Genomic DNA, 23,999 nt, shown 5'->3' on the forward strand with positions numbered 1-23,999 from the left:
TGGCCTTAGTTTCGAGGCTGCGGACTGCTTAGTCATTCCGACCAGCTCCGACGACAGAACGGCACCCATCCAATCAGAGACGCGGATTTACTAACCTCATCATCCGAGCCAGCTCCACTGCGATATATGCTCATACAAGGTACCTTGGGTACGTACGTACCTATAATTGGGAGCAAACGACAAACGACAATAAAGGCAGTATTTGGCTGTAATGGATTGATTATGGCAGTCGTATATATATGATCTTCTTTGAACAGATTACACCTATTGTCTGTCTGAGTCTGTCATTCCTTACGAAAGCACAACCAGATGCGTTATCCGCAAAGAGGCTCACCACCGACATTTGATCTCACTTGACGTAAGGTGAGGTATTGCTACCTAATGGCACGATAGTTGCCTTATGTCCATGTGAACTCATCAACGCGGAAAAGCAACGTCGTCGGGACTACCCTTCACGTTCATCTGCTTTTCAGCTTACATCGTGTCCAATGAGAGATTCCGCATCGTTTTCATTCGAACTTGAATCTCTTTACCCGTCCCTTGAGGATATACATACCTCCCCTATTTGCGGGGAAGCCCGTACATCGTCCGTGAGTGATTCTTTGACACCCTCTTACACCGACCTTGACATATGTATACTGCAGCACATATCCAGTCTGTGAAGCATTCATAATGAACCTAATATCTCTACCGCCTCTTGATGTCATCACCTTGCCCCCACCGTACCTGACCTCTCCGCAACTCATCATCCTCCCAACCAACCCTGACCGCAACTCATCAACTCATTGCCCGTCGGTGCTCAGGAAATTCCAATGGCGGCGCCTAAGGCCTACGACTTTGCAGACGACTTCAAAGCGCTCTACATACCAAAGCAAAAGCCCAAACCAGCCCCTGTGCCCGAAAGCATGAAGGCCCTGATCCAAAGCTACCCTCCCCTGAGCCAGGTGACCACGGTCAACAGCCCTGATGGTGTTCCAATCACTGCTCTCTTGGAAATACCGACGTTTCGAGCCGAGGAGAGCTGGCAAATCGCCTTATGGCACTCCACTGACGGACAAGACTGGACCGAGCATGAGGTACCCAGGATCAGGAGCGGCGAGGCACCGCAAGTTCTGCATGCAGACTCGGAAGCCGTCTCGAGGATATACTTTACCACAGAGGTATCATTCAAGAAGTCTCTACGCTTCACTATCAAGTTCCGCCCCAGCGTTGACAAACCGTGGAGATGGATCCGTGACGAGCAAGGGCTGGATGATGGCCACATCGTGCTCCTCCCAGCTCCCTCCGAGTCTGACGATCTAAACGATCTAATTGTTGGACTTGCTCCTTCATGGACGGTCAAGTCTCACACGAGCCAGGCGCCTAAGACACAGCTGTGGTCTCTTCGATCTACAGTGCCTCCCGCATCGCACGATGTTTCTTCATACAGTGTTCTCAATCTTGGTAAGCCTTGGGGCTCGTTCTTGAGGTCAGTAACTACGATGTTGCCCTTTTTAGGGTTCCTTTACCCATCTCCTCAATCATTTCAATTGGCGAAATGTATCTGATGGTGAGATTTCAGATGGTTTGCTATTGTCCGGCTGTGGTCCCCTTGGTTAGCACCGCGCCATGGAAAGACAGACTTCTCGCTCGACAAAGACGCAATACTGCTGGCTTTCCAAAGCCCAGAAGGCAGAAACATGGTTCTGCTGGCCGTCTCGGGCATCAACGATACAGTGCCCGTCTTCCAAAGCACATCTGACGATACCATCGCCGTAAACGTTCGGAACGACTCGGTCTCGGGACAGGAGTGCGTTATCCTCGTGTCCGAAGGAAATGACTTTGAAAAGGCTGTTGCCGCCGTCATGTATCACGCAAGATCGCTTGTTATGAAGGCTCGGGGCAAGAATGAAGCCCTGGAAGCCGAGTTGAAGGCTCTCTCTGAAGCAGTTCGACCAGAGTGGCTTGATCAATGGTACGACGGACTCGGATACTGTCAGTATACTACTCGTGTGACCCCCTTATTTAGGTACTGTTCGTTGATAACTTCTAGGTACCTGGAATGCCCTCGGCCAAAGATTGACTGAGCAAAAGATCCTTGACGCAATTGACAAACTGAAAGAGCACAACATCGGCATCACTTCTCTGATCATTGACGATAACTGGCAGTCAATCGACTACAGAGGAGAAAGCCAGTTCCAGTACGGATGGGTCGATTTCGAAGCCGAGCCGGAAGCATTTCCCAACGGTCTCAAGGCAGCCGTCCAGAAAATCCGCCAAAAGAACCCAGACATTCTACATATTGCCGTCTGGCACGCCCTGCTGGGCTACTGGGGCGGCATCTCACCCGACGGGAAGATCGCAAAGAAGTACAAGACGATTGAAGTCGAGCGAGAAGAGGCCAAACGGCGCAACCTGCCCCTCGGAGGTAAAATGACAGTGATTTCCAAAGAAGACGTTGAGAAGTTCTACGACGACTTCTACCTCTTCCTCGCCGAATCCGACGTCGACGGCGTCAAGACAGACGCCCAGTTCATGATCGACATGTGGAAGAGCGCCTCCGTCCGACGCGACCTCATCAACACATACCTCGACGCCTGGAGCCTCGCCTCTCTCCGCTACTTCAGCGTCAAGACCATATCGTGCATGTCGCAGATCCCGCAGGCGCTCTTCAACTCGCAGATGCTGCCGGGCCGGCCTCCCTTTCTCGTTCGCAACTCGGACGACTTCTTCCCCCAGATTCCCTCGTCGCATCCCTGGCATGTGTGGACGAATGCGTACAACAGCATCTTCATGGAGTACCTGAACGTTCTTCCTGACTGGGACATGTTTCAGACGGTGCATGATTATTCTGGTTTCCATGCTGCGGCGAGGTGTGTCAGTGGGGGGCCGATTTACATCACGGATGTTCCTGGGGAGCATAACATGGACCTGATCAAGCAGATGACGGGTGTGACTCCCAAGAGAAAGACTGTCATCTTCAGGCCGAACAACTTGGGGAGGGCCATCTTCCCATATATCGGGTACGACGATGATTTGCTCCTCAAGGTGGGGAGCTACAACGGTTCGTCATAAACTCTTCAACAACTGGATTTGTGGTATTGATTTCACTCAATAGGACCAGCAGAGACTGGCACACCAATCGTAGCCATCTTCAACATATCAGCACGTCCCCTCACCGAACTCATCCCCCTCTCTTGCTTCCCAGGCACCGCGTCGTCTCAGCACTACGTCGTCCGAGCCCATGTCACGGGAAAGACATCTGCGCCCATGAAGCCGGAAGACGCAACCTCGCTCATCGCCGGCTCCCTGGACGTACGAGGATACGAGATCTTCACGGCATTCCCAGCCATTCCTCTAAAGGGGGCTGATCACGGAGAAATCTGGGTAGCGAGTCTGGGGTTGGTCGACAAGATGACTGGGAGTGTGGCCCTTATCAGCAGCAGCATTGCATTGAAAGAAAACGGAAGGGTGTCCGTTGACGTCAAGTTGAAAGCTTTGGGCGTTGTCGGTAAGTTGGAGAAGCTGTATCTCAGGTTTCGGGGAGTGTTCTGCTAATGTCTCTTGTTAGGTGTCTACATCTCGGCATTGACTGAGCTCTCCATCAAGGGGAACTTGATGGTGATGCTTCAGAACGTTGCGGTTCCTATAGAGACCGTGCGTTTGTCAAAGTACGACCCTCGTGTGCTTGAAGTCGACATTGAGACAGCCTGGAAGGACCTGAAGCTCGAGGCTGGATTCAAGGACGAGGTTGAAGTCAAGATCAGCTTTGGTGGTTAACATTTGAAAGCAGTTGACTCAAGGATACCTTGTCCATTGCGAGCCTCACTGTTGAAATCGTTCATGTGTCGTGTATTGCAGCGTAGATTGATTAAAGGTTCATGCATGCGTCAGACGTCTGATCAAGTCTTTGATTGCGCAGTGTCCTTCCTGCTCTCGAAATAGTTTCATAGCATTTTTAACATCTCTCGTCCAACTCCGTACGCCAATATCCTCGGCCCGAAACATAGCCCCCAAGATTAGGAATTTCAAGATCCTCTATTTGCACCGCTTCTCCACAATACCAGCTCCGTTCTCCTCGTACTCCTTCTTGGATATCCACATCTGGTGGAAGGTGCCCAGACTGGCCAGGATGCTGCCGCCGATCCAGGCGCCGAATCTGCGCTCGCTCGACAAGCCCGCGGCGTGGATCTTGATCTTCAGGCCGGGATACATGGCCGTCAGCTCGTTGTTTAATCGGTCGTTGAAGCCGTTGATCAAGCTCGTGCTGCCCGTGACGACGACGTTGCCCAAGAGGGTGCCCCGAAGATCAACATCGACAGAGTTGAGGGCGGAGCGGATAAGCTCAGGAATGGTCTGCGCCTTGTTGAGACGCTCGTCCTCGGGAACAGGGTAGCCAGCGTTTTCATCCCACATTCCCTCTGCTACCTTGAACCGCTGCTCGCGCCACATCTGGTTGTAGCCGTCGGGCATCTCGAAGACGCGCCCGGGCTGTGACTTGATGTACTCCTCGTTTCCAGCGGCGCCGTACCGTCCAGGGCCCCGCCAAACCTCGACGACGGACTCCTTGAACTCCGTCAGCACCCGCTCCTCTTCAAAGGCTCGGAAAGAGTCGTGGATCTTGAAGGGGAATTCGCGTAGTCGTGCTTGCGGAGGGGCGAGGGCATCCACAGGCGTCTTGTTCTCAACCATGAATGTGGGCACCAGGTCGACCTTGGGCTCGGACGTCTCCCACATCTTGCGGATCTGCGACGACAGCCACAGGCCGCCGGCGGGTGATCGCTGGATGGATCGCTTGAGGACCATGCCGTCGTGGATGGCTGTGACGGAGGTGTTTGCGCCGCCGACATCGATGACCAGAGCAGTGGCCTTGCCGGCCGCGAAAGAGGCCAGAACGGGCGTCCGGCTCAGCCAGAAGGCGGGTGTTCCCCAGCTCTCCATGCTCAGCTCAATGGCCTTTTCACGCGCCTTGGGCGAGTTCCAGGGAGCTTCTGACATCAACAAGGGGAATTCCTCTAGGGGCTTTTCTAGGCCCTCAACCTCCTCCATGGCGACGTCTCCCTCGCCGTCCTGCTCCTTGATGTCGTCGTTCAGTCCATTCTTGGACGGATGTGTCTGTCGCTCGGGCTGCAGGCGCTTGACCAGCATAAACTCCCAGAGCTTGGCCGCAACGTCCCAGTCCTCCACGACGCTGTCCTTGTTCATGTAGTTGCGGACCTCGAAGTCTCCGCGCGGGATGATGCACTCATCGCCAAAGAGATCTCGCGGAGGGTCGCTGGTGATGTGGCCGTAGAACGATGGCAGGATGGATTTCGGGACGTCTTCGCCGGCGTAGCCCGCGCGTGTGTTGCAGTAGCCGGGGTCGAGAACGAGGGCAGAGACTTCATCTGTTTCCCAGGACACATTCGTTAGCTTGCTCCATCACCTTATACAGAAATGCGGCACGTCCGCAGAAGCAGTGACGAGACGCACCTCCGCCGTAAATGTCGGTTGGCTGCGCCGACGAGGGCAACGGCTGCTGGGCCATGTTTGCGATTCTGAGTGGCTGACGGCCAATTGGTTGAGATGCGCGCAGAAGAGCTCCCAAGCTGTCCGTCCTGAGGTGGTGAGAGATGCGCGCCTATGAGGGAGGTTGGAGGTTTACAAGAGGAATGGCGCGTCGGAATAAATTTCAGCCTGGCGTCTTGGAAGTTTGAGCTGCAGCCAGTTACGCTTCATGCATTTGGCGGGGTGATTCCCATCACGGGGTGGCCGGGGGAAAAAAAAAAAAAAGTAGAGAAATAAATTACACCCACATTCTTGCGGACAAGACACAAATTTGCATCCTGCAAAGCCTCTTCTCTCTGTTTGGAGCTGACTTCTCTGGATGTGCACCCACAATCGATTGCATGTGAGGCAAAATATTGCGGTGCCGTCGCTATGTGTGTAAGTTCCATTTGCCTTGGGAATCCCCTCTCTTCTTTTCAATGATGAACTTGCAATCTCGCTTCAGAACCGCTGCGATTGAAACAGCTCTCGGGTTGTTGGAGATTATAACTTGCTATATCCTGATCCTCACAAACACCACACTCTTTTCCACAATATTGCTCTCGACACTTTATGGCAGAAGGCTGACTGCGTTGAGTAGAAGAGATGAGGTCTGCCAGCTGCCTAAGACTGGCGCGCCAGTCTGCTGCGTTGAGACTCAGCTCGAGGTCTTATAGCCAAAGAGCTGCACCGATACCCGCATCAAGCAGACAGTCCGCCCGAGCTCTGTCCAGCAAGCCTAATGTTGGGATCAAGATCAACGACTCGTCAAGGTTTGTCAAGGAGGAGCAGGAAGAGCTGGACGACGTCTCGCCGTTCAAGAAGCACCGCCGGCAACAGCTGCAAGAGGACCAGCAGAGCGAGGATCCGCTATACCCCGAGGCTTATCCTCGTTTAGAATCATCGTCGATTAGGAAGAGCGTTCCTGAGTTCCTTGAAGAACAGCAGAATGAGCTTTCGAGAGAGCCCGTCACCCTATCAGGGCGGATTCGATCGAAGCGCGTCGTGGGATCGCTCATCTTCCTCGACATTACCAACGAGTTTCAGAAAGTTCAAATCATGATCAACAAGAGCAAAGTTGCCGCAGAGCAAGAGTCGCGTGTCCATAAATTCCGCCTTCTGAAGAACCTGATCCAAGTCGGGGACCATATATGTAGGCCCATTGTGCTCCTCCCCATGCTGCTGTCTCTCCAGAGGCTAATTACCTGGTAGCGGTCACTGGAGTTGCCACTCGTACAAGCACAGGGCAGCTCTCCTTGGAGGCCCGAGAGTTGCCTGAGCTCCTATCCCCCTCCATGGAGCAGATCCCTGAAAAGCTCACGGATCCCAAGACGAAGATGCAAGAGCGCCATGTCGATATGCTGGTGAATCGCGATGTCGTCGATATCCTGAGACTGCGATCCGAGATCATGAAGCAGATCCGCGACCACTTCCACTCCAAGCGCTTCCTTGAATTCCAGACACCAATCCTTGCCGAGAATGCCGGCGGCGCAGTTGCGCGACCGTTCGTGACGCGAGCCACAGAGTTCCGGGGCAAGGATCTGGCACTTCGAATCGCGCCCGAACTATGGCTGAAGCGCCTTGTTGTCGGCGGCGTAGACAAAGTCTTCGAGATGGGGCCGGCCTTCCGAAATGAGGGCATCGATGCCACGCACAACCCCGAGTTCACAATGTGTGAATTCTACAGCGCCTACACGAACCTCCCCGATCTCATCAAGGAGACGGAGGAGCTGATATACAGCCTTGCAAAGCGCTCTCAGGAGCTGATATCCACAGAGCTCACCACTCTACCACCCATCGACCTCAGCAAGTTCGTTCGGCCCTTCAAGCAGGTGGAATTCATCCCCGCGCTGGAGGAAGCAATCGGGATCCGCCTGCCGAAGCTCACCGTGGAAGACGGCGCCCTCGCCGAGCTCCTCGCCGTGCTGAAGCTCTCAGGGGTCGAGGTCCCCGGAGAGGTGCCCACGTCTCTGCCCAAGCTCCTCGACCGGCTCGCCGCGACATACCTGGAACCCATGTCCTTCACCGAACCAATCTTGATCACGCACCATCCCGCATGCATGTCGCCCCTGGCAAAGAGCTTCCTCTGCCCAAAGACGTATCAGCTCGTGTCCGCCCGCGCGGAGCTCTTCATCGGCGGCCGAGAACTCGCCAACATGTACGAAGAGGAGAACAACCCCGAGGAGCAGAAGCGGAAGCTCGCCGTCCACCGCAGCCTCGTCAACAAGCCCGACGGCACCGTCGGATTCGCCGAGCCGGTGGCCACGGACGACGGCGACGCCGCCGCGGAGCCAGCCGAGCTTGCGGAAGAGGACGAGTGGGAAGCCTCGCCGCTGGACCAGAGCTACGTCAAGGCCCTCGACTACGGCCTTCCCCCTACTGGTGGATGGGGATGCGGCGTCGAGCGTCTGGTGATGCTCTTTTCGGGCGCCAATCGTATCAGCGATTGTTTGAGCTTTGGCACGGTGCGGAACGTGGTTGGGTTGTCGGCTGATGAGAAGGGTGGTGAGAAAGAGACGCAATGATTCCCATGAATAGACCAGGAACTGCGGATCTGTATACTAGGTAGATAACATGTATGAGTATGAGAATAAGTATAAATCTTAGTTACCTTCTTTGTGTAATAGCGAAAGGGATAGAAACATGTCGTGAGCACCAGGGCTTATAACAACACCCTTTGAAGATATCAATTCAGCCATGCGAGATCTTTATAGCATAATATTAGCATAATATAAGGCAGATTGATGCAGAGCTCCCTTCTTCTACTCTCATCACAGGATATCATAACTAATCGTCAAATCCACCCCACTCACCACCATCCCCTCGATCACCATCCTCACCATCCCTAGCCTCCATCTTCCTCTTCTTGCTCCCTTCGATAGCTCCTCTCCTGTTATGCTCCTTCCGCCGCTCATACCCGCTCCTGGACGTAATCATAGCCCTGTTCCCGCTCCTCCTCGACTCGACGCCCCTCTCCTTGAGCTTCTTCCTATCCTCCTTGCCCACGTTCGGCAGGGCATCAAGCAGCCACTTCTGCACCCCGGCCTCGTCCTCCGTCTTGCCGGCCTGCTTTTCGCTCGCGGCAATGACATTGGCGACGGTCTTGACGAAGGGAATGTCCTCCTTGGTGTAGAAAGTGACCGCTATGCCGCCCTCTCGGCCAGCTCGCCCCGTCCTTCCTGCGCGGTGCACGTACGCAGCGCTTGACCCCGGCACGTCGTAGTTCAAGACTCCGTTAACGCCGGCAAAGTCCACGCCTCGGGCGAGGACATCAGTCGTGATGAGAACCCAAATCTCTCCCGCGCGGAACTTGCGCATGATGGCTGCTCGGGCCGCATCGGGAAGCCCGCCATGCAGAGCGGCTATCCTAGACGAGCCGCCCGCCTCCAGCGGGATATCGTACTTGAGCTCCTCCTGCAAGGCAGCAGCTCTCTCGATCGTCTGCGTAAAGACGAGGAACGGCGGCCGCAGTGGCGGACCCGAGTCGATGCTCGACGTGGGCCGCAGGAGTTGCCGCAGGGCAAGCAGCTTTCCTTGTTCGCTGGCAGTGTAAATCAGTCTGTGGACAATGTTCGGCACGGCCGTGTCCTTGAGGCCGACAACCAACCGCACCAGCGGCCTTTGGGGGATGCCTAGGGACTCGGCCCTTGAGGTCAGTCTTTCGGTCACGAGAGTCTCGATGTTGGAGCCCATCGTTGCGGACCAGAACGAGAGCCTCAGGTCTGGATTGCTGCAGGCGGCCCAGATGCCGAGTGTCTGTTCGCGGAACAAGGGGTCGAGGAGCACATCGGCTTCGTCCAATATGAGGTCGCGCACCGTTGGCAGGACCTTTTGCGTGCTTGATGATCCAGAGGTTAGGAAGTTGAGCAGGAGAAGCGGCGTCGTTATCAGGATGTCGACCTTTGCCACCACTCTTGGCTTTCCCTGCTTTTCCTCCTCTTCATCTTCCTCTTCATCAGACTCCTCCGCCTTCTCCTCCTCCTCGTCCGAGCTGTCCTCGCCAATGTCTTGACTCTCAGCGGCAAGCGCCATTCCCTTCCTCATACCCAGCACTTTGATGCCCGTCCCCTTGACCAGCTGGTTGCCAACGCTGACAATCTGGTAGGCCAGCTCTCGAGTCGGCACAATCACAATCGCCTCCAGCTCGTGAATCCCATGCAGCTTCTCCTCCGCCCTCCTCCTCATGATATTGTTAATCGTCGGAACCAAAAAGCTAATCGTCTTGCCGCTCCCCGTCGGCGCAACCGCCAGCAGATCCACCCCCCTCTCCAGCCCTTCCTCCCCCTTCAGCGCCAGCTCCGGCCGAATCAGCAACGGCATGCTCCCCATCTGCACCTCCGTCGGCACCCGATAGCCCTGGTAAGCCAGGTTCTCGGCCACCCTGCGAGACAGGTTGTACGTGCTGCGCAGCTGGCCAAACGACTCCAGCGGCTGCGGCGTCAGCTGCGGCGGCTTCTTGTGGTCCTTCTTGGCCTCGACGGCGACGGCAGCGGCCTTCTTCTTCTTCGACTTCTTCACCTTGTTCTGCTCCTCGCGCTTGTACAGCAGCGTGACCTTGAGGCGATGCGACCGCAGCAGCTGGCGACACTCCTCCGGACTCAGCAGCCTGGCCGCTTCAGCCGCCGGGCTCGCCTCTCGCTTGCCCTTGTTCTTGTTCGACGATGATTCGACCTTTGCAGGTTTCGCCTCGGCAGCGGCATCCTTGGGCGCGAAGAAGTCAACCTCAGGCAGCTCTTCGGGGACCTTGTTGCCCTCGGACTCCGGGGCATCGCGCTTCCTCTTGTGGCCGCGGACCTCGTCGTGGAAGAGCTGGGGGTTGGTCTTTGTTCCGGACGAGGGCAGCTTGCCCACGGCGCTGCCGCCTGCGAGCGCGGATTTGGCGCTCTTTTTCGTGCCGCGCGAGAGCACTTTGAGTATATCCATGGCGTGATGGTACGAGCGAGACACAAGGCGGATGGAATTGTCGTGATTTGCGCCGGGTTTAACGAAGCATTTGATGGGCAAGTTTTGGGTTGATGCTGGGCTTGTATGTAGAAATTTTGTAGCTCAGCCCTGCAACTTTTTTTTCTTTTTTTGCTGCAAGGCTACAGTGGGGGTGCCGCCATCAACAGCGGCCACTAGGCGCTAGACCAATGTATGTAATTGAGCGTCAACATGAACGAGGAAGCATCCAAACGATCATAGGCAAAATAAATCATGATTCCCAAGATAATTGATCCATATTCGCAAAGAATATTCCAAGAAGGTTCATAAATTGAACCTTCTCCCTTCATGAGATTCTAAACTTCCTTCTTTGTTCTTCCGTAGTGACAACAATACATGGGGTATCCTCTATATCCTCTGCGTCCACTCAAACATTGCTCGCTCGTCTGCCAAAAGAAACGCCATAACCACAAGAAAACTCCGCGTCTCACGAGGCTCTCAACTTCCCTCCTCCCCATCAGAAACCTCCCTCCCCTCCCCGTAAAGCACCTCGCAAACCCCCGCCAGCGGAATATCCAGCACCGCATCCGTCCCCTCGTTCCAAATCTCCCTCCACCTCAGCCTCCCATTGCCATCGCACTTCTTCTCTCGCTTGCTGCTCCCCTTGAGCCGCCCCTTGGAGTCAATCACCGCCAGCTTCCCCGCCCCGTCCACAATCGTCTCCACGCTGTTGAGCGGCACCGTCAGGATCTCCAGGTTGTACGCGGCCAGCGCCACGTAAATGTACACCAGCGTCATCACCAGGAACGCCGGCACCGCGAGCGCCCACCAACGGTCAGGATAGTAGTAGATGCCCAGCGCGTGCAGGAACGGCGACGGGAGGTAGCTCCACAGCAGGTAGATGAGGAAGATGAGGCTGCTGAACAGGTACAGCACGAAGCCGTAGTACTCGTACGTCGGCACCTTGGGCGCCGTCCGCGGCACGGGCGCGATGTCGTCGTCCGAGGCATCGGGCGTCGTCGGGCGCGACGGCCGCAGCAGCGACGTCAGGGACGGAGACGGAGGCAGAGGCGTGGGCGGCCGGCCGTAGAAGGGGGGCGCGAAGTAGTTCTGCGAGAGAGGCAGCGGCGGCGATTCCTGGTCTGAGGAGCCCGACGATTGGTTGTCGGAGATGTACTCGCCGTCGAATCCGTCCTCGTCGGAGCCAGACATGGCGGGTGAAGCCGACAGGAGATGTCGTATGCTGTGGTGTTGTGAGTTTGTGCAAGAGAGGGACGGACTTGGGTAGAGGTGGAATTACTGTATGCGGCGTAATCACGGGATTCGGCCTACGGGAAAAGCTAACCCGCCGACATACATGTATTCAACACAAAGCACATTCAAGATGTCGACTGCTAGCCGTTATCAATTCACAGCTCTGCAAGTAATTCGTCAGCTTCGTTCCTCTTGTCTACTCCAAGATACTCCCAAGATGAGAGGCCTGCCATCTCGGGTCACCACAATTACCAAAAATGCACAACCCAAAATATCTTTGCTCGCTGCTGCGTAACATCTTGTACTAGAATCAAAACATTGTAGGACACAGCCTCTTGTCATCATTCATTTCCCATGATTCATCCATCGATAGGGCACTTGTAATCGAGTTCTCGAGGCAAGACGCCATTCTCTTGCTTCTCCTGCAACGCATCCAGGCAGGTCTGGTGATAGATGTGTCGACAGGCCAGTACGACGAGCGGCCCCAGAACCTGGTCTTTGTTGGACCTTCCGGCGAGTTGCTCAATAAGCATGCTCGATGGCCGTGTGTCCAGACTCTTGCCCTTGCTCCGACGATCCGACACCCTGGCATGGCCCTTGGCCCGCTCCGCAGTTTGGGTCTGCCGCTGCTTTCGGGCCACCTCTTCGGCGGCTTGTTTGTCTTCCCAAGCTTCAAATACCGTAGCACCAGCAAGGCCTGGACCCCAGACCCTCTTACCACAGGCCTCACATGTGGAACCGCGTGGTCTCCATCCACGTTGTCGAAGTTCAACGGATGTGTTGACGCTTGTAAACAGGCTTCGTTCCAGGAGACGGTTCGACAGACGTAGAATCGACTCCTCGTATGCGTAAGCCGAAAAGATGGACGCAAGCACGTGGCGAAGATCCGCCAAGCTCGGAGATGACGCCGCTGCGTTTGTCAGGAACGCCCTCAGTACGCGCAGGAACGAGAGATTAGACCCTGGGCTTGCCAAAGCTTTGGGGCTCAGTTGGCCGCTTGCTTGAATGGAAGCTTGGCTCGAGGTGGAAACAAGAAGGGAGGTAAAAGTATGCTGCACAAGCGATCGCAGCTTCGCCAATAGCTTCTCTTCATCAAACGCATGCTCGTTCGCGGCCCCATGTATGAGTGGTGACAGATTCTGTGTGACTTGTACACAGGCCCCGATGAGACTCAACCAGAGACGTTCATCGGTGGACAGGTTCTCCTGGGAGGCCTTATTCTTTGACACCACACTAACTCTTCTTGTAGATTTGGTCTGCTCCTGGCAAAGCCATATCCCGACATGGACATAATTCTGCAGGCTTTCGAGGAGAGCTTCAGCTGACGGTTCCAGAGACAGCGATGCGCTATCTGCTCCTTCTTCTCCGTCAGGTGCGTCGGATGAGCCCAAGAGGCCTTCCATGGCAGACTCCAGTGTGCCGAGGTGCTGGACCAGTCGATCCATAGCGTCGGTGACTTGTCCGGCGTTGGCCATGAGCACAACAGCGGCATCCACTACGCCTGTTTCCTCCATAGTAGGCAGCAGATTGTCTAGTTGGAGATCCACCGACTGGACGAGCCCAATGTAGGTCGACACGTGTTGCGCGTCAAACTTGCACATCAGCCGCACATATCGCTCAACGAGAAGCCGGTCGTGCGTGTGCTGCCCATCCGCCAATGGATTCTCTGGCTCCAGCAATGTCTTCAGGTAAGCATGCTGTAGCTCGGGGGCATCATCCGCGGAATCAAGGACGTGCTGATGCAGTTCGGTCCTCTGTAGAGCAAGAGTCGTGGCCGTACGCTCAGGACTCAGTTCAAGCAAGTCTCTGGCGTGCTTTTCGATAACGGCCAAGACTTCCTGTTCCTGTCGTCGACTCAGGCCGCTTTGGGGTCGCAGGCACTCTGCGATGCAATCAAACACCAAACCCTGATCTTCCTGGTCTTCGAAGAACGTTTCCACAAGCTTCCCATACTGTTTATCGGCCTTGTATATTCGTTTCAGAATCCGATAGAAGCCTGCTTGCTCGAACAGCGGCATTAATGCAGGCATATCCGAGGGATGATAGATTGATAACAGGTATTCAGCGCTCAGCTGCGCATCCTCGGCAAGATCGGGGCCAGGGTAATTGCAGAGCCCCGTGAGGACGTTTGACAAGGTTGAGCCAGGAAAGAGCAGATACTGAGGAAATTTGGGAAGATTCCGAGCGATGAACATGTCGAGATAGATTGTATCTGCCGGCGCAAACTCTGACGGATTCATCACATCTAGCAAGATGGACAAAACGTATTGCCGGTTGATTGTCATGCCAAAGACCTGTTCTTCTGGCATGTCCGCTTTAGAGGCAGTGCCATTCGGACGATCATCTGAAGAGTCGTTTAGGAACGAATCCTCAAAAGCTTCGTTCAGGGCGCTTAGGAAACTAGGTGCATCAAACTTCAGGATCATCCGCAAGTAGGGGTACGCAGGCTCAGGTCCTCCATCGGCTCTTGTAAGAAACTCTCTGCCGCTGCCCTTGGGCCACGAAATCGTCTTTCCAGAAAAGTAGAACCAATAAATCTCGGCCTTGGCCTTGTTAGCCGTCTCCTCGTCCATGGCTTCGCCACTCGGGTAAACTCGCCCCGTCAGGATGTAGGAGAGGTAGGGAAATATCTTGACGGCGTTGACACCGTAGTAGTCGTCGCTTGTATTGCCAGCGATGGAGGCCCCATTCGACATCAACGGAACCAGAAGACTGAGCAGGTCGATCATTGGAGTGATGTAGTCCTGAAGAGCTTGGTTCCAGACGTAGGTAAGCGCATCATACAAGTTGTGCTGCTTGCAGAGGATAGTGAGCTGGTCCAGGTCCAGAGTTGCCGTCTCCATGTGGCAGATGAGCTCTTCAAGCCTGCTTTCCCAGCCTTTGGTGACATAGTAGCTGACCATATCCTTCACCACCGTGGGCGGAACGATTCGGATGCTTTGATCGAGGATGAAAGGCTCGAGTGTTTCAAGAAATATGCCCTCAGCGTCCGCGTCGCTGTACCATTCATACAGCTCCTCAAACAGATAGTCAGTGTTGCCAATGGTCTGGCAGGCCACGAAGCAAGTTTCGGCAAGCTGCTTCAAATGGTCATCGTCCACAGACGCCCTACTCTTTCGCCGTTGCGCAAAAGCGTACTTTAAGGAGGCACTAGTGATCTCCATGATCTTGTCGCGGACCATGTTGTGCCTTTGCTCAGTGTCGTCAGGGAGGCCGACTGTCAGTTTATTGGCGTCACCGGTGTAGTACGATGTAGCCAGCTGAATGGCCCCTATGTAGTCACCATGCTCCATGGTAGCAATCAGCCGATCTGCCCAATTCGACAATGCCCCTATCGCCACATCGTTGAAACCCAAAAGGAACATTCTCCCTTTGTATGCCTTGAAGCTCATGTAAAACGCGTCGGCTACCACCCCATGCATTGAGACGTCATTCTCGTCTAGATTTTCCACGAGGCTATGCAGCTGATGAGAGAAAAGGTCAGTGTGGTAGATGTATCTCTCCAGTAGGTCGAAGGCTTCCGTCATGCGCATCGTTCTGTCCTCTAGGACGATCAGTCTTTGAGAGATGGTCAAGACTGTCAGCACAGAACGGCTGAGCCATTGTACCGCGACAATAGCCTCCTCACATTTCCACCTACTCCGAGCCTTGAATCTCAGCGACGGCGGGTCACTATCATCTCCAGGAATCTCGTCCACGTCGAGTACCGTCAGCACATTAGACCAACAGTACGCCAGCTTCGCTTTCGAGATGGTCGAGCCGGTGTGTGCGTCCGCAACCTTGAGGCTCACGGCGGGAAACCAAGCCAGACAGCCTGTCATGGCGCTATGAGCAGGGACATCCTTCGGGCGCGCCGATTTGTGTTGCGTCTGAGCCACCGGAGTCGTTGACACAATGACCAGCAGGTAAGGGGTCAGCATGGCTGTCAGTCCCATCTTGTCAGTCTCCCGCTCAATGTTTCCCAGTGGCAGAGGCGAAAAGGCAAGGACAGCGCTGGGCTTTATTGTTTTGCCCGGCAGCATGGGCGCATTGGGATACCGGCCCAGTATCCTCGTCGTCTTGACCGTCCTCCCCAGCGGCCCCGTACCCCTGGTGGCAAGATGAGAAAATGCCATGCCATGGTTGTCTGCGGACACCAGAGCCGTGTGACGAGTCCCCAGAAACCCTAGATGGACGACAGACGCATCCGGCATGTGGCCATCGACAGTCCTGCTCTGTACCTGTGCCCCGTCTAAATGCGGAATTGCGAGGAAAGGCCGCGACGGTCGTCCTGTGTCCCAGGTAAAGATATTGCCACTCGCATGGCCGCCAGCTATGACTGCATGATCCGCCGATATAGCAAGGGCGGTGATGGGCCCAGATTCAATGGCTACAACATCAGCTTTGCACGCTTACATCTCGCACCAGCATATACATACCTTTGGTTCCAGGGCCAATGATGGTTTTCAAATTCTGATTATAATCGAAAATTAAGATTATGCCTTTGGAGGTCCCCAAAATGATCGAAGCGGACACGGCAAGACACGTAGGAGATCCGAAATTACGCCTCCCCGATTCCGAGAACGCATAGCTGCTGAGCTTTTTCAGTCTTGTCCACCGCACAACCTCCCACGGGGGCGACGGTGTGTCAGTATCGGGCTGGTCCGAGGGGAAGTTGGAGTTGTAAGAGGCATGGCGGCTATGATTTGGTACGTATGCCGGAGACGTTGGGCGAGGGCTGAGTGTGTTGAAGGATGCTATCCGAGACTGGAAGCGTCGGTCAAAGGGTCGGAAGGACGGCGTGGGGCTGCCAAAGCCGGGACGGGAGGCAAACGACGGCAAGACACTGCTGCTTGGGGAGGATAGATGCGAGCCCTGCGCCTGTCAGCTTGTTTCGATATAGCATAAGGTACGGAATGCCATCAAATACCTGGACAGACGGAGAATCTCCCGGCGCAGAAGTGACGGAGTCCATGGGACTCCCAGCCCTCCGCGGGATCGCATCGATGGAGCTCGCATCCGCCGACGTGATTTCGGAAATATCTCCATTCTGAGCATTCTCGCTCATTTGCTTAGCGTCTGTAGCATGATTCTCCTGCTCTTCCGCATTTGTCGAGCTTGCGTCTTCTTGTGTCTCCTGCTGCTCGAGCTGAGGGACATCGGCCTCGTCGTCGTGGTCCATGACGGGAGCCGGGTTCTCGAGATCAGCCGCCGGCTCTCCGGGAGGAGAAGCGTCTTCGGGGTCAGACATTGTGTCGCAAAGGCCATCACATTGTCCAGCATCCAAACTGTCGGCGAGCGGATATGCGGCGTATGATGGGGTGTGTGTATGGTCGAGAGGGGACAGCTGGGGTCGGCGGTTATCGCTATCGTAAGCTCATGAGCTGGTCGTGTCGAGCGACAAGCCGCCGTCGGTCGCCTTACAAGGCAACCCAGTCGCAGCCTTGCGATGCGCAATCGAAGAAAAGAGCTCAAAGTAGCTATCAGATCTCAAGTCTGCCGTGCTTTTGACAGCTTCCCCATCTCAGCCCGCATCATGGCTTAGCACCATTCGGCGTATGCGAATGCATGCATGCAAGCTGTACCGAAGATTCTCCGTAAGCAGATGGAGGGGTGACGTATTGCTGGATTCAGAGCTTGGCCCGTTTAAGTGCAGCGGCAGGGAAGTACCTAGGTACTCCTGTGATGTACCTGAGCAGTGAGTGATCAGGTGCTGAAGAGGCAGTGAATCGGCGAATATTGACATTGAGAATTCCCACGCAGAAAAGGAAGAAAAGGGCAGTGTAACAATCATTGGAACTACTGAAGTATATAGCATGTTCACGCACTCATCCGGTCAAATTATGGGGGTTTCCCAGCTGATAAAGAGCGTCTCGTGCAGCCAGAGATGTCCACAGCCATTGAGTGCGAGCACACCAACAGCGGAAATACTCTCAGAATGCACGTATCCGCCAAAGACACACATATCCACCAAAAGCTAGAGAAAAAGCACCCGTAAATCATGTTCAAAGCCAAATGCATCATATCCTCGATTTTGTAAACAAAGATACAGTGCTGCTCACCAACCCAAACATCTCCAAGAGCTGCAGGGTAACCGACTTTACCTGCCGCTCCACAGCGTGTAGATTGATTTTTCTTCCCAAGCCCCCACACTAACCGCACTGAAGCCAGTGCCCCTCCTTTGCTCAGACCCTGCGTAGCGCATCCATAAAGATAAAAAAAATTTCGGACGGCCCGCTGAATTTTTTTTTTCTTTCTTCTTTCTTTCGGGAAGAAGCGCCGTATCAACTCCAGACAATCGATCAAGTTCTAACAAGTTTGATTGATTCTCCGCCTTCAACCTCGCTCTTTGTCTGTCTGTCGTTTTATCAGTTTCAATTTCACCAGAAAAAACCGATACAATGGCCGCCATCAACGGTAACACCACGATCCTCGACCACACCACGGCCGTCGAGGTGCTGGCCGAGTACAAGTCCCGCGATGGCCTCGACCGACAAGAGCTCATGGACACGACCAAGCACGGTGGTCTGACCTACAACGACTTCCTCATCCTGCCCGGCTACATTGGCTTCCCTGCCTCCGAGGTCACCCTCGATGCCCCCATCACCAAGCGCATCACGCTCAAGACGCCCTTTGTGTCCTCCCCCATGGACACCGTCACCGAGCACGAGATGGCCATCCACATGGCCCTCCAGGGTGGTCTGGGTGTTATCCACCACAACTGCTCTCCCGCCGCCCAGGCCGACATGGTCCGCAAGGTGAAGCGTTACGAGAACGGCTTCATCCTCGACCCCGTCGTCATCACACGCGACACCACCGTCGGCGAGGCCAAGGCCCTCAAGGAGAAATGGGGCTTTGGTGGCTTCCCCGTCACTGGTAAGGAAAATTTTTCACTCTCGGCTGCATTCGCTTCTGCCTTCACATTGCATGATTATAAACCTTTTCAATTTATAACTTTCGTTCCACCAAAAGACTTTTGTCCTGAGGACCACCAGTACTATGACCTGCACATGTCTCATCCCCCATTGTCGTCTCGAATCTGGCCCATGCGCAGCATCATGACTAACGCCGCTGCACAGAGGACGGAAAGATCGGCTCCAAGCTCCTTGGTATCGTTACCAACCGAGACATCCAGTTCGAGGATGACTACAGCGCGCCCGTCTCCAAGGTCATGGTCACTGATCTCATCACTGCTCCCGCTGGCGTCACCCTGACCGAGGCGAACAAGATCCTGTCCCAGTCCAAGAAGGGCAAGCTGCCCATTGTGGACAAGGACTTCAACCTGGTTGCCATGATCTCCCGCTCCGACTTGACCAAGAACCAGCACTTCCCCCTGGCCTCCAAGCTCCCCGACAGCAAGCAGCTGATCTGCGCCGCTGCCATTGGCACTCGCCCAGAGGACAAGGTCCGCCTGCAGCTGCTCGTCGACGCTGGTCTTGACATTGTTATCCTCGACAGCTCTCAGGGTAACAGCATGTACCAGGTGGACATGATCAAGTGGATCAAGAAGGAGTTCCCCAACCTGGATGTCATTGGCGGAAACGTGGTCACCCGAGAGCAGGCCGCGACCCTCATTGCCGCTGGCGTTGACGGTCTCCGAATTGGTATGGGAAGCGGTTCAGCCTGCATTACCCAGGAGGTCATGGCCGTTGGCCGTCCCCAGGCTGCTGCCGTTCACGCCGTCAGCACCTTTGCCGCCCGCTTTGGCGTTCCTTGCATTGCCGACGGTGGTATCCAGAACGTTGGCCACATTGCCAAGGGCCTTGCTCTCGGTGCTTCCACCATCATGATGGGTGGTCTCCTGGCCGGCACAACTGAGTCTCCCGGTACTTCTTTCGTCTCTCGCGAAGGAAAGCTGGTCAAGGCCTACCGTGGCATGGGCTCCATTGATGCCATGCAGGACAAGAAGGCTGGTGGCGGTGGCAAGGACAGCCAGAAGAGCAACGCCGGCACTGCCCGTTACTTCTCCGAGGGTGACAGCGTCTTGGTTGCCCAGGGTGTCTCCGGTTCCGTGGCTCACCGAGGGTATGTTGCGATTCGCAATGCTTGCCTCCCCGTAATTGGGCGTATCCATAAGCTGACATATTCAATAGCTCGATCTCCAAGTTTGTTCCCTACCTTGCTGCTGGCCTGAAGCACTCCATGCAGGACTGCGGTATGCGCAGCCTGAAGGAGCTGCAGGAGTCTGCTGCCAATGGCGTCCTGCGATTCGAGCTTCGCACGGCCAGCGCTCAGCTGGAGGGCAACGTGAACATGGAGTCGTATGAGAAGAAGCTCTACGCATGAGGAATGATTTGATGAGTGAGGGATCCGGACGAGGATGCTTACGCAAGAGAGGGTAGGAAACAAAAAGGGAAGGGCTTTGATTGATATTCTTGGAGTTATGGTATGGGATGCTTGCGGTGGTGAGCTAAAAAGCTATTGAGTAAACAAAAGACCTCCCAGCAATGATTCTAGAGGCAGGCTTGGAAATTTGATGACATAAATTACGATACCCCTGAAATTCAATACAAGCGAGGCTGTCCTTGGGGCATGCCAAATTTTCGAGAGACTCGGGCGAGACATGCTGTGAAATTTTTGCTGACCTCTTGACTCGTGGTCCATAGCTGGGGCTCCGGATCACCTAAGGAACTGAGCTTCTCTACATGGGTAATATATATGATCCCACAGCCAGTGTATGTATTTATTCTTGCATGCCCATCAATATGCTCAGAATCCATCCATCTATAAATCCTTCTATGCCTCATCTCGCTCAATTCCAATCCCCGTCCGCACCCCCATGCGCAGTCCCCCGACTCAAAATCACATAATCAGGCTTCACCACCTTCCCGCCTCTCAGCGTCCGATCCCTCGGCGAAAACTCATCCTTTGTAAACCCGAGCTTCTCGTAAAACTTCAACCCGTTGGCGTTGCTCGTGAAGCACGTGAGCATGACCTTTTTCGTAGAAGGGATATTTTCCGCAATGGCGATGAGCTGGGCCATGAGGTGCTTGCCGAGGCCGGATCTGATTTGCAGAGACACACAGATAAGCCCGAGCTGGCGACAAGAAAGCAAGCAGAAAGGAGTTTTGAAAAGGACGGGACTCACCCTTGAAGGTCGGGGGTCAGATGGACTTCGTAACAGTACAGCACAGGCTCATGGTTCTCAAACGTCGGCATCAACGACGTGAACCCTTTGACCGTGCCTGTGTCATCCTTGACGAGAATGTACCGCAGATCAGGCGACTTCATTTCCTTCTTCTTCATGGCCGGATGCCATCCTACCGAAGAGCTCTTGTAGTCCGCGCCGCTGGTGAGCTCGATGATGTCGAAGCAGGCCTTGAAGTCGTCCTTGGAGAGCTCATGGGACGATAGGAATTCTAGCGAGTAGGGTTTTTGTGTGAGGGGACGTAGCCAAGTTGCCCATTCTGGGCTGCGCAGTCGTTGAAAATGTTGAAGTTAGCATTTTGGCTGTGTGACTCTTACTGAAACATGTACGTATATGTGACGAAGCCGGTTGTTGAAGAGCTGGGCTGGAACTCTCGTACCTTGGCTTTAGATAATCCCGGATGAACTCGTCGTCGGTCTTGTCGTTGGCTATGGCGATTGGGTGTATCTTCTGAGACTGTCTGGCCTTGGATGAGGATTCATTGCTCTGGTCTTCAGCCATTGCGTGTAACCCTGGACTTTTTTTATGGACGGCAATGGCTATGTAGAACCGCGTGTAAGGATGCTAAAGGTAGGCAGATTCAATGTAAGAGAGAAGCCAATGAAGGCCGAATCTGAAACCTTTACCGCCCAGTATTAACCACCAGTGACAGACCACGAATACTGCTGACCTTGATGATGCTGCATGATGTATCTACAGATCACACGTCAATAACAGACAGCAACAAAAAAAAAAGATGAAAAAATCATGGCACTTCAAAATCAGAAACCGATCAAAGGCATGTAATCATCAACTAGAACTGGACCTCGTAGCTCTCTCATTTAAACACAACATCCAGCCATCCGAGGTTCGCCCGGCTCCATCTCTTTTCCCCAAATACATCACCAACTTTTCTCATCATCACGCAACTATATACCATTCTTCTTCTTCTTCCTCCTCTTCTTCTTCTTCTTCTTTTCACAGTCCCTTGAGAACCGAATGAATAGATAGTCCCATATGAATCCCGGCTTCCGCCTGCTGCCCCTCGGCCTCAGCCGTGGCTACGCCAGCCAACGGCCAGCATCCCGGCTCAAGCCAACAATAAGCCTAGATCACGTACGTACAAAATACCAAACACGTAGAAATGCAATCTATCAAGCTGAACCAACCGGGTTGTTTTTACAGTTCCTCCAACGATCAAGAGCCCTGTCCTTGTATCGTACCATCCTGCGAGGCACAAGACGCATCTCAGATCCTCAAACAAGAGCCGAATCCCGCAAATACGCTCGCGACGAATTCGAGCGTCATCGCCACGTCCAAGACATAGTATGTAATCAGCGCCCCCCCCAGAGGTAGACAATTCTAGACCATGCTGACCTGGCAAATCAATCAAAGTCTCACATAAGATACCTCCTGTCAACGGGGAAAACCGAATGGGAAAGCATGGAGAGGTATATCGGGGGTATGTAAAAACTTCTACATACACACAAAAATGTACAATTCATGACGGCAGTCTCCTGTCCGTCAATCGCTCAAGCAGCCTAAGGTAGCGAGCCTTTCTTCTCTCAACGCAAATCTTCGCATCAATGTCCTTCCCAACCACCCCCTTCTCTTCAGGAGCCATTGTCGTAATGCTGTCTATCGATTGTTTCCGCCCAGGCCGTTTGTTTTGTAGTTTCTCCTCGTCCTGATCGTTCATCGGTCCCCTTCGTCGCCTTTCAATGCGCCAGTAATATACAATATGTCCGCTTCGCCCGGGAGATCGTCATCGTTCGTGAAAAAAGAGCAGAAAGAGGTATAAGAAGATTCAATCAAGCAATCCACCTAGCTCTGCCGCTGCTTGTGTCGAGGATTCGCCTTGCAAATAATGTACAGGTACCCGTTATGTCGCTTCCCAGCCTTTCGTCGAACGACCTGCACCGTCGATCAGTCAATCTTCACATCACAGAACCAAACCACCAACAAAGACAAGTCACTCACCTTGCAGTGCTCACACCTCTTCTTCACCGAACTGTGCACCTTCATCCCCCTCGTCTGCTGCAGCGCCCCTCCAACCGCGGGCCTCGCCATCCAGCCCATCCAGGCGGACACCGGGCTCGCCGTCGCAAGGCTGCTCTTGACGACGGCGGCGGTCGCCGGAGCAGAGCGCAGGAGCCCTGCCGTCAGGGAGAGCGTGCGCAGCAGGGAGGCCATTTCTGTAAGGATCGTCGCGCGTGTGCTGCTGAATTCGTTTATTTGTTTGGCGTCTTGCTGGGCGAGGCAGGACGAACGACGTCGGCCGTCTTTTTTTCGGTGGAGGTGCAGGTCCGGTATCTGCCGTTCAAGGTCACGTGGGCTGCGGTAGGCTGTCGATGCTAAACATCACCACTTACGAATCACCACTACACGTACGCAACTCATTGAGCATCCGAGTGCATCGGTTACGAAAAGCCCAGAGGCATCTGAGCTGAGTAATTGAATTGAAATTATGGAAGGCTCAGAGTCGACGAATGCAAATATACCTTGGGAATACCTCTCGTTTCCATCTCCTGCAGAGGTCCTTCACCTCGTCATCGTGTATCTACGTCTAGATGCCATCTTCCCAAGATTGCGCGGAATCTGGAGGTCAATTTTTTTTTTTCAATGATTTCTGTAGACTATGGCTTACTGCCGTGGAGCAGCAGGACTCGTACATATCGTTCATACATGGTCGCGTTAGTCTAACGTCGTTAGATGTGCAAAGCCTCGAAAGCTTTCGGAACTGCGGCCCCTCGGCCACTAGAAAGAGCAAATTCGCAAATACCTTCCTCCCATGCCCTACACCCCCTTCTTCCTTGTATCCTTGATCAGACCCAGAGGTCTCCCAACGCCGTGCCCAACGAACTCGATCCTGGGTTCATATGACAGGTCAGACCGCCAAACAAGTCAGTCTTCGTAAAACCGTCATGTGCAACAACCGCCGGCCTTGAAACAGCCATGATGACAGGTTCACGTGAGACCTGTCAAACCAGTGAGCACGGAGAACCTCATGCAATCCGTTCAGAATGAGAGTCGTGAAACATAGGAACCGAATCCTCAATGTGTGCTGTTCGAAGGAAACCTGTCCGAGCCAGGAAGAAACCAGGGTAGAGAGGACATTAGAATGGAGACAGTCCAGAAACAGCAGAAACAAATGAAACAATGCTGAAAAGGAAGCCGAGGGAAAACAAATCAAGGTAGGAAACGACTCGAA

General features: G+C 54.2%; 9 protein-coding genes across 9 annotated transcripts; 4 read left to right on the forward strand and 5 right to left on the reverse strand.

The window, feature by feature from the left end:
• Window positions 1-812: 812 nt before the first annotated feature.
• On the forward strand, window positions 813-3,759 carry CCMA1212_000791 (putative galactinol-sucrose galactosyltransferase 6; the record flags this gene model as incomplete). The annotated part of the gene is made up of 5 exons (XM_073698248.1): window positions 813-1,468; window positions 1,562-1,974; window positions 2,033-3,043; window positions 3,098-3,490; window positions 3,551-3,759. The coding sequence occupies 5 exons, from the start codon at window positions 813-815 to the stop codon at window positions 3,757-3,759; spliced, it is 2,682 nt and encodes an 893-aa protein (XP_073563489.1).
• A 258-nt stretch (window positions 3,760-4,017) lies between these two features.
• CCMA1212_000792 (Actin-related protein 4) lies at window positions 4,018-5,776 on the reverse strand (the record flags this gene model as incomplete). Its single annotated transcript, XM_073698249.1, has 3 exons — window positions 4,018-5,366; window positions 5,452-5,599; window positions 5,771-5,776. 3 exons carry the CDS (start codon window positions 5,774-5,776, stop codon window positions 4,018-4,020), a joined length of 1,503 nt encoding a protein of 500 aa, XP_073563490.1.
• A 335-nt stretch (window positions 5,777-6,111) lies between these two features.
• Window positions 6,112-8,030, forward strand: CCMA1212_000793 (Lysine-tRNA ligase; the record flags this gene model as incomplete). The annotated part of the gene is made up of 2 exons (XM_073698250.1): window positions 6,112-6,658; window positions 6,718-8,030. 2 exons carry the CDS (start codon window positions 6,112-6,114, stop codon window positions 8,028-8,030), a joined length of 1,860 nt encoding a protein of 619 aa, XP_073563491.1.
• A 262-nt stretch (window positions 8,031-8,292) lies between these two features.
• Window positions 8,293-10,428, reverse strand: CCMA1212_000794 (ATP-dependent RNA helicase ROK1; the record flags this gene model as incomplete). The annotated part of the gene is made up of 1 exon (XM_073698251.1): window positions 8,293-10,428. The coding sequence occupies one exon, from the start codon at window positions 10,426-10,428 to the stop codon at window positions 8,293-8,295; it is 2,136 nt and encodes a 711-aa protein (XP_073563492.1).
• Window positions 10,429-10,926: 498 nt separating this feature from the next.
• CCMA1212_000795 (Vacuolar protein sorting-associated protein 8) lies at window positions 10,927-17,026 on the reverse strand (the record flags this gene model as incomplete). Its single annotated transcript, XM_073698252.1, has 4 exons — window positions 10,927-11,671; window positions 12,061-16,051; window positions 16,101-16,536; window positions 16,592-17,026. Coding segments are annotated over 4 exons (5,607 nt in total), but the record flags the coding sequence as incomplete, so codon positions are not given.
• Window positions 17,027-17,962: 936 nt separating this feature from the next.
• On the forward strand, window positions 17,963-19,947 carry CCMA1212_000796 (Inosine-5'-monophosphate dehydrogenase; the record flags this gene model as incomplete). Its single annotated transcript, XM_073698253.1, has 3 exons — window positions 17,963-18,537; window positions 18,741-19,686; window positions 19,755-19,947. The coding sequence occupies exons 1-3, from the start codon at window positions 18,063-18,065 to the stop codon at window positions 19,945-19,947; spliced, it is 1,614 nt and encodes a 537-aa protein (XP_073563494.1). The 5' UTR covers window positions 17,963-18,062.
• A 466-nt stretch (window positions 19,948-20,413) lies between these two features.
• On the reverse strand, window positions 20,414-21,310 carry CCMA1212_000797 (uncharacterized protein; the record flags this gene model as incomplete). The annotated part of the gene is made up of 3 exons (XM_073698254.1): window positions 20,414-20,666; window positions 20,750-21,073; window positions 21,189-21,310. The coding sequence occupies 3 exons, from the start codon at window positions 21,308-21,310 to the stop codon at window positions 20,414-20,416; spliced, it is 699 nt and encodes a 232-aa protein (XP_073563495.1).
• A 495-nt stretch (window positions 21,311-21,805) lies between these two features.
• CCMA1212_000798 (uncharacterized protein) lies at window positions 21,806-22,258 on the forward strand (the record flags this gene model as incomplete). Its single annotated transcript, XM_073698255.1, has 3 exons — window positions 21,806-21,904; window positions 21,974-22,114; window positions 22,184-22,258. The coding sequence occupies 3 exons, from the start codon at window positions 21,806-21,808 to the stop codon at window positions 22,256-22,258; spliced, it is 315 nt and encodes a 104-aa protein (XP_073563486.1).
• Window positions 22,259-22,612: 354 nt separating this feature from the next.
• On the reverse strand, window positions 22,613-22,981 carry CCMA1212_000799 (50S ribosomal protein L36; the record flags this gene model as incomplete). The annotated part of the gene is made up of 2 exons (XM_073698256.1): window positions 22,613-22,702; window positions 22,769-22,981. The coding sequence occupies 2 exons, from the start codon at window positions 22,979-22,981 to the stop codon at window positions 22,613-22,615; spliced, it is 303 nt and encodes a 100-aa protein (XP_073563487.1).
• Between the last annotated feature and the right edge of the window lie 1,018 nt (window positions 22,982-23,999).

Source organism: Trichoderma ghanense (genome assembly GCF_004382785.1).
Source record: "Trichoderma ghanense strain CCMA-1212 chromosome Unknown scaffold_0, whole genome shotgun sequence".
Classification (NCBI taxonomy): domain Eukaryota; kingdom Fungi; phylum Ascomycota; class Sordariomycetes; order Hypocreales; family Hypocreaceae; genus Trichoderma; species Trichoderma ghanense.